This window comes from Phytophthora infestans, genomic scaffold (genome assembly GCF_000142945.1).
Source record: "Phytophthora infestans T30-4 supercont1.48 genomic scaffold, whole genome shotgun sequence".
Taxonomy (NCBI): Eukaryota; Oomycota; class Peronosporomycetes; order Peronosporales; family Peronosporaceae; genus Phytophthora; species Phytophthora infestans.
Window position 1 is genome coordinate 618,803 of NW_003303711.1, and position 9,114 is coordinate 627,916.

Here is a 9,114-nt window from a genome sequence, read left to right on the forward strand (position 1 = left end):
GCCTCAAGGCACGCCAAGTTGTGGCTGCCGTGGGAACTGGGAACGATGAGGACAAGGTGACGGTAGCGAGAGAAGGAGAGAAAAAAGGACATAACGAAGAGATGAATTCTGCCAGTCGCTATGACCCTTTGTTCTCTGACAAGGAGCTGGATATGCTCCAACTCGGTGAAAGCTCGGGCGTGAAAAGTAAACCCGAAGAATATGCGAAAGAACTGGAAGATCGTTTGTTCCCGCTGGACGACGAGAGGATACTAGAGCGTGCCAAGCGGAACGCGGCTGGACTAGGAAAGCCGACTCTGGCGGATATGAGCGTGACACTTGGAATACCGGAAGCTGTCATGGAGCGCACACGGGCCGTCTCAACTGGGGATATGGGGACGCCAGAGTACTGGCTGGATTGGTATGCCGACGCGTTAGAGAAGTCGACGGTAGCGAAGCGTGCCAATCGAGACTTCAAGGAGGTGGAAGCAAGGAGCTCGCAACTGCCGACGGTCAACGTGGTCGCTGTAAGCGAGGGCGAGTGCGATGAGACGGTAGAGCCGGACAAGATGGTAGAACGAGAGTTCGAAAAGAACGTGTGCGTCAGACTGGACGAAGCGACCATCCCGGTATCTCGAGACTGTGAAGACAGTGGCGGGATGCTGCCGTCTCAATGGCGTGCAGAGGTTCGAAGGCTTGTGTACGAACTCGTGAAGTAGGATTGGGGTGCAAAGAGAAGTCTCCCTCCGAAAACAACGGAGCCTCCGAGAGAGAGAGGTGGCGAGGGCGAGGATGACCCTCGGCGTGACGCCGCGACTGAGAACGTTCTGGACGAAGGGGCGCTCCGTAGCCACCTTTGTGAAGTTGGGGGAACGCTTAGCGAAGCGTTCCTAAATGGCGCAATAGTCTGGGCTAGAAGTTATTTTGAGGCGGAGGTCGGCGCTATTTGCGACAAGTTACGCGACAGGGCGCCTGCGTCACCAAAAACAACTGGACCCGTTGGGGCGACCGCTACAGAAACTCTGCGAATGGGCGCGACGCCTGGTTTGCCAATCAAAACGCTGGAAGTTAAAAAGCTCAAAATAGCCGAAGAGGAGCCAGAGATCTATTTCGTGGACGCGAAGAGAGCCCCCCGGCCTCGGAGACGATCTGGCCTGTGCGAGCGGAGCTACGAAGTCTTCGATGATGATGATAGTGGGGTGCCTGAAGGCAAACGAGTTATATGCAGTGTTGGAGGGATACAAGCTCTATCGGACGGCTACATTGACTGTTGCCCCTGCGAGATGTTGGCCGACACCGGCGCTATGGCTAGTTTGGTCGACAAACGCGTGTTGAAACGACTCGGAAGGGCTTCCGAGCCGCTTCGACCATACACAGGAAGTTTAGATGGCGTGACGGGCCATGGGGTTCGCGTAAGTGGCGTAATTGACCTGCCTGTGACCCTGGGAACGCTGGAGAAGACGCCCCCTTTCGTAGTGACCGACCGTTTATTCGTGGACGCTATCCTTGGAACGGATACGCTGCGAGCGTTCCGAGCGGTGATCGACTTGGAGGGACAAACTATGACGCTAAAAGAGACCGATGATGTGGTCCCACTGGGCGAGACAAGGATCGAAGAGACCTACGCAGCCACAGTATCGTCGACGGTCCGTCTCAAGCCCGGGAGCCAAGCGTTAGTAAGGTCGAGCGTCAGAGGAGCAGTGAAGGGTCAGTCCGTCGTCTTAGTGGAGGGCGTTCCCGGATCTGATAAGTCCCTACAAGTCGCCAGGACGTTGTGCACGGTGTCTGAAGGCTCTGTACTAGTCGAGGTCTGTAACGCATCGACAGAGGAGGTCGAGATTAAGTCGGGAACTCACGTCGCCTCCGCGACGATCGTTCCAGAGTCTGCTTGTGTGGCGAGGTTTCCCGAATCCGACAGAGCGCGGAAGAGCCTCAGTGATGTCCTAAGTCGTTCAACTGGCCACGCTTCTGGCCCGTCGGGAACGATTGAGGCCGAGATGGCCTCAGCCATGAACAACAAGGACGAGGATGATTTCGTGGTGGACTTCCAGGACTCTTCGCTTGGGGCGGAACAGAGGCGTCTCTTTGCTGAAATGCTGAAGGGCCTGAGGGACCTCTTCGTCGAGACCTCCAAGAAACCCGGACGGACAGAGCTTTTACAGTTCCACATCGACACGGGAACGCACACACCTACCAAGCAACCTCCTTACCGAGTGTCTAAGGCAGAGGGCGACGTGATGGAATCCGAAATCCAGGAGTATCTCGACTTGGGCCTAATACGGCCCTCGACTAGCCCTTGGGCCAGTCCTGTATTGATGATACGCAAGCCGGATGGAGGGATCCGGTTTTGCATCGACTACCGAAAGCTGAACGCTGTCACGGTAAAGGACAGCTACCCGATGCCGTTAATCGACGACATCCTAGACGTGCTTGGGAACGCTAAGCTTTTCTCGACTATGGATATTGCGTCGGGATACTGGAACGTTCCCATGGAGCCTGGTAGTGTGGAGAAGACAGCTTTCACGAGCAAGTATGGGCTGTACGAATGGCTAGTCATGCCTTTCGGGCTATGTAATGCGGTCCCTGCGTTCGAACGACTTATGGAGAACGTGCTGGTTAATTTGAAGTGGCGAACGTGTCTGGTTTACCTAGATGATTGTGTCGTGTTCAGCGAGGACTTTCCGACCCATCTGATTCAAGTGCGTCAGGTTTTGGAACGCTTTCAAGCAGATGGCTTCAAACTGAAGCTGAAGAAGTGTCATTGGGGACGGGACCAGGTGGCGTTTCTAGGCCATATTGTGACCCCTACTGGGATATTGCCCAACCCGGAGAAAGCGAAAGCAGTGATGAACATAGAGAGACCTCACGACTTGCATACGGTGCGAGCGTTCCTCGGCTTGACTAGCTACTTTAGGCGGTATATACCCGGCTTCGCGGCGATCGCTGCTCCGTTGGAACGCTTAAAGCAGAAGGAGGTAGAGTTCCGATGGAACGACGACTGCGAGGCCGCGTTCCGTCAGCTGCAACGCGCTCTGGTGATGCCCCCTATCCTCGTCTATCCGGACTTCAAGATAAGGTTCAAACTCTACGTGGACTGTTTTCACTTAGCGGTTGGAGCGTGCCTCATGCAGGAGATCGATAGGCGTGACAGAGCTATCGCCTTTGCGAGTAAGATGTTGGTGGGATCTCAGAGAAATTGGATTAACAAGACAAGTGGCACAACGGAGATAGAGTGCTGGGGAATCGTGTGGGCTACGCGTACATTTCGTTGCTACCTGGATCATGCGGAATTTGACTTGTACACTGATCAGCAAGCGCTAACGTGGATATTTAGAGAAGAAACCCGAGCGTCCAACGCTAAGTTGGCACGGTGGGCGATGGAGTTATCACAGTTAAGGTTCAAGGTATATCATAAACCTGGGACGTCTATGGGCCATGCTGATGGTTTGTCGAGGCTGTATCACCGACCTGAAGCCTCGGTGGTAAGTGTCATTCGAATGACTGATCTCCTGAACGACGGAGACGACACTCCTCCTGCTCAAGACGGAGCGGTAACTCCTCTTGGAACGCTGGAGACTAACACGGGCGACGGTCTAGTCCAAGTTGGGGAGCAGACTGGAACGGCTGCTCCCGGGGATGACTCGGCTACTGAATCTGCGGTGGTGTCGGAACCTCTAGCGCAAGTGGAGCAAGAAGAAGACTTGCAGGAGGGAGCCCCGCTTACAAATCCCTCGCCCATCGACGTTTTTGGTCTTGATTACGACAAGTTTGTGGAAGAGCAGGAACGCGTGCCATGGATGCGAGCACTGAGAGCGTTCCTGAAGGACGGAGCGTTAGCTATCGACCCACAACTTCGTGTGACAGTGTTGAAGATGTCTCCGCACTACGTGATTCGCAATGACGTCCTGATGCATCTGGTCCACCTGGGAGCGCGCGCTGGTCCCGCTAGGACTTTTAGCGTTCTTGCCGTTTCGCTCCCCTTCATAGAGACTGTCTTACACTACTGCCACGCTGACATCTTCTCCGCTCACCTTGGCAAGACGAAGACCGCTGACAAAGTCCGAAGACATGCGTACTGGCACGGCTGGCGAAAAGACGTAGCCGAGTACGTGCGAGAGTGCTCGATATGTAGTGGTGGAAAGGGCCGTAGGCCCTGGAGAGCGGGACTCATGCAACGAATGCCGATTCAGGACCTGTCCGGACCGTTCTCGTTGCTGGTTGTGGATGCTATCGGCCCTCTAGTGGTCACACCTAGGAGAAACAAGTATATTTTGGTATTCGTGGATTATTTTACGCGGTGGGCCGAGGCGTTCGCGGTCGAGTCTCTGGACACGATCTCGTTTGTGAATGCGATAATTGAGGGGGTGATCTGTCGTCATGGAGTACCGGAGCGACTCCTAAGTGATCGAGGTTCAAACTTTACGTCGGATCTGGCTAAGTCGCTGTATGAGACCTTGAGCATTAAAAAGTTGTTTGGCGCCGCGTACCACCCACAGACCCAAGGCCTGGTGGAGCGCTTCAATGGAACGCTGATGGGCATGTTGCGCATGTTCGTGAACGAGACGCAGACTGACTGAAACGTGTACTTGCCCAGAGTCTTGTTTGCATACCGGACGGCCTATCACGAAGGTCTAGGCGACACCCCGTTCTTTAATTTGTACGGCAGAACCCTGTCTTGCCGATCGACCTAGCGTTCCTAAACACGGGCAAAGACTGGAAGAGCAGTCGCTGTTTACAGGCGTAAATTGTACAGTTCGATGCGTGACTCTCGACGACTCGTGGAACGTCAGCTGCTCAAGGCACAGGACCGACACGAGAAGCGACTAGAAACCCAAGTGAAGGTCACGTATGAGGAAGGTGAGGCCGTTTGGGTGTATCAGGTTTTCAGAGCTCGAGTAGGGGAACGCAAGTCGAAGAAGCTGGCGTTCTCTTGGCACGGTCCGTACCGTATTGTCGGCCAAGTCGGGGAGAACGTCTACAAGGTTGCAATTCCCTCCCACCCCAGCAAAGTCGTCACTGTGAACGTGAATCGCCTGAAGCGCTTTCGTGGTCGGTGGAGTCGGCCGTTCGCAGATGATGTGCCGGAAACGTTAGAAGGGAACGCCGGCGACGAGGATGCACCTTTGCAACCGGAGTATCTACCGGCTACAAGCTTTGTGGAACGCTTATCTATCGGCGGGAAGAGACCGCGTTCACCGGGGTCTCTTCTCCGATTGTAGATATAGTTGCGAAGAGAGTCGAGAAGAATGAACTGCAGTATTTGGTGCTTACCGTCACGTACGAGACCTTCTGGCTGTCGCGGGCCGCGTTAGCGCCCGATTTTGGCACGCTGATAAGCGCGTTTGAGGAAGCCAATCGTCGACGGAAGGGTCTGCCGGAGTTAAGAAAGAGCGCCAGGTTGATCGAGGCTAATGCCGACGTCGACGACGCAGAAATCCTGTTCTAACTGGTCCCCCAGTTAGAGAGAGAGGTGCGACTGACAAGTCGCGCCTCTGGGCTTTTGAAGCTTACCTTCTGACGCTGGGTGTGGTGTATTTGTATTTTTGTATTTTGGAACGCTGGCCAAGCGTTACTCTACCTGGTTCAACTATGGAGGCAGCGGTTTTGGAACGGTGGAGCGGCGTCCTGTTGGAGGGCGACGACTCTCTTCGAATGTGGATGGCGTAGGTTGGGACTGTCACCGTGGACGTTAACGAGGAGTGCTACGAGTTAGATTAGCCTTGGGAGGAGGCCGAAGGATTACAAGCGGCAATGTGTTAGTGAGAGTGGGCGTGGGAAGAGAGGCAATGCGTGCAGACGAGAGAACGTCCGATGGAAAACGAATGGAAAGGATGAGAAATGGAACGCTGAAATTAAGTGTTAGCTACGAGTGGAACGATTATGCGTTTTGGAACGCCAAAACTACTTGTGGGCGGACTTGTCGTCGGCTTCGTCTTCTTCATCGGAGCCTTCCTCCTCTTCGTCCTCTGCTTCAGCTTCACCGTCGTCTCCTCCACTGTTGGCGGCTTCATCATCTTCTTCTGCGGCCTGGACTTCGTCTTCGTCATCTCCGGGAACGGCCGCCTTCTTCTCCTCTTCGTCCGGCTCCTCTTCGAAGTCGGACCAATCTTCGCGGCTGCGTTCCTTGTTGGACGGGAGTCGAGGCGTAGGGAGCTCGTAAGAGCCGTCCGCGATTGTGGGCATCAGCTTGTCCTGGAGCTTCTTGATCTCCAAGTTGATGACCAACGACTTCCAAGGTTCCTCAGTCCTGGCGCCCGACCACGACGCTTTCGACTTCCTATTGGACATCAGGTCCCGGCGAACGCGCGCCAGAGCTTTGAGCGAAAGTCGGTTTGGCTCGTCCGCTGTCGGGTTCAACGGGTCTGTCGTCTCCAAGATGAAACGCAGATTGTCGTAGCCATACGCGTCAATCTTGGCTGGGGCCAGAGCGCTCTCCTCCGTGGCTTGGTACCTGTCGTGGTCGTGACTCTCCAAGTACGTCAAACTTTCGGCGCGGTGCCCCACGTAGGTAGAGCCTTCGCGGTTGGAACGCCCAGGCTGCCCGCCCAGCCAAAACATCTCGGGCTGTTGCTCCAACTTCTCGAGAAAGGCGGAAATCCCCCAAGTCTCGATGCAGAAGCTTGTGAAGGCGAGACGGGCCCGAGCGGCGCAAAGTTTCCGCTTGCGACGAAGATTCACGGGTTGTCCGGACTCGAGGGGCGCATGGAACGCCCACTCCCAGAAGGCGCGACGGTGGGCCATCCAAAACCGCCAGTGTGCGCGATAGACGTGCCGGAACTCGCGTGGGTCGTACCAGAACGGACGACCTGTCCAGGGGAACGCCAAGCACCACGGCTTCTTCCCGGCCGCCTCCGCTTTGACGAGAACTGCTGCGATCGCCTTGAGCACGACCACCGGAGCTTCGGCGTTTGCTTCCACCAGCTTTCCGTACTCGGACGACGGTAACGGGAACGCCTTCTTGTCCTTGTCAGAGGAGCGCCGCTTATTTGGAGGCGGCTTGACTTCAGAAGAGTCGCTGCTGGCCTTTCGCTTCGACGATTTTGCCGACGACTTCTTGGACAGCTTCTTCGCAGACGACTTTTCCGATGAATTCGTGGGCGGCTTCTTGGAGGAAGAGGCTGACTTCTTGCCCGACGAGGGTTTCGCGGTCGACGCCGCCGAAGACACGGCAGGCGCTGTGACCGGAACGCTGGTTCCAGCTGGCGTTGGTACTACGACGACAGTGCCCGACAGTGACGCTCCCGCCTTGCCGTCTATGACGTCCTCTGCAAGCTGGTCCAACGACAGGAGGCCAGTTGAAAGGCCATTGCCGCCCAGGTGAGATCGCATCTCGGCCCAGAACTGTTGCTTCAGCGTCTTGGTGTCCTCTCCGGGCGTGCCGTGTTCGTCTCTGTCGAAAGCTTCCTCCAGGAAGGCACGCATGCGCGCCTTCTCCTTTGCAGTAAGGCGGGACGACATCGGCGTTGTGCTGGATACGAGGGAAAAAAAATGAAAGGTTTCACGGACCCCGACATTAGTGGCTGGTAAAGGTCACGTGCGTGAGACGTTTCCTGGGAACGGGCGCTGATGGGGTACGCTCGACAGCTTCCGACTCGGAAGAATCTGACGCCATCTGGGACGTCTCACTAACGGGTCGAACGTACGAGGTCCCTACGGTTCTTTCATTCGAAGATTTGCAAGATGACGGCGAGCTGGTCGCCGTGGGGCACGCTAACGGGTTGGGCACTGGCTGCCGGCAACGACAGCGAGGTAACGCTATTGAGAGGTGCCGTGGTAGGAGTAGTTGGCTGGGCTGTGACTACGCCACTACGCCGAGTCGCGTGGGCTTTCGCGGATAGTATGCTGGAGGCGTGTTCGTCTGCGTATGTCTTTGTCTACACGTGTGGTGACCGGTACTTGAAGACGGTCCGGGGTGAAGAAGCCCTGGTGCTACCTCCGCGTGCGTATGTTTGGGCACTGGTGACACTCTCGTTCCTGATACCTATCGCGGTCCTACGGGACTATGAAGCTCGGTTCGGCATCGTGGGACGCCTAGAGCTGAAATGGAACGAGGCACTCGATCACACTTGCTGCGTCTTTATTCCCGACGCCCTGCAAGTAAACTGGAACGCTAGTTGTCGATATTTACGGGCAATGTATGAAGCACCGATCGCGGGTTTGGAGCGTGCGAGTGATTTTGTGATTGGTTTTTACCTGTTGGTGTCGCTGCTACTGGCCGCAGTAATTTACATGCCTCGGCTGGCGTATGAAGGTGTCGAAGGCGTGTTGTGTGGATGGATGGGTGTCGCTTTGCTGGTGCTACTAATGGATATCTACTGGGATTTTTGCGAGTGAATGTGTCTTTTGGAACGCTGCTGTTGTCTCTATCGGCGCCTACAGCCATGCTCGACGCCTTGTATAGCAAGTCTCGATCGAGTTGAAAAAACTAGTCAAGATGTTAAGCGCGATTGGGATGGTCTGGCCCGGGCGGATGGCGCACCGAGAAGAGAGAGAACGTGCCAGTGTCGTGCGATTACGGGGAGTATGTGACAGCGGAGTGAATTCGAGGGACAAAGCCCTGGAAGGTGGCGTTCCCGTTGACAAGGATTTCTCTGTCCCTTCGTCTTCGAATGTCGCCTCTAGTGGAACGCTCACGGGAGGCGTTCCCATTCGTCATCCGGCCGGTACCGTGCAGCCTGGATCGGGCGAATCTGCTCGGCGAGGGCACCGAGTCGAAGTCGGGGAGAATTGTCACGGTATACGGCTGGATGAGGGACTCGACCTTCTCGCCGAATGCATTCAGAAGCTCAATGCGTTTCAGGTGAAGCGCACCACGTCTAACCAACTGGGTCATTCGCCTCCGACGTCGGCGTTCCCGGCATAAAAAGGAACACCTGTCGATGGCTGATCTCAAGACCTGCAGTGGACCGCCACGTAGGAGGATCTGTAGAGCGGTAGGGAGCTGCTCTCTCTCGTGGGCGTCGAGGAGAGCAGCTCAGTCGTGTTTTTCTTCTTTACCTCACAAGTAACTGAGAAGACAATCAATACATTTGTTTTACGTTTATTACGTTAAAAGTTCCTACGGTCGGTCTGCAAGATACACGACCCCGATCAAAGAGGAATACCGCGACACTAGGAAGCGGAGGTTGACGACGC

General features: G+C 55.5%; 1 protein-coding gene across 1 annotated transcript; it reads left to right on the forward strand.

Moving 5' to 3' along the window:
* Positions 1–7,659: 7,659 nt before the first annotated feature.
* PITG_16606 (uncharacterized protein) lies at positions 7,660–8,842 on the forward strand (the record flags this gene model as incomplete). Its single annotated transcript, XM_002897106.1, has 2 exons — positions 7,660–7,922; positions 8,512–8,842. The coding sequence occupies 2 exons, from the start codon at positions 7,660–7,662 to the stop codon at positions 8,840–8,842; spliced, it is 594 nt and encodes a 197-aa protein (XP_002897152.1).
* Between the last annotated feature and the right edge of the window lie 272 nt (positions 8,843–9,114).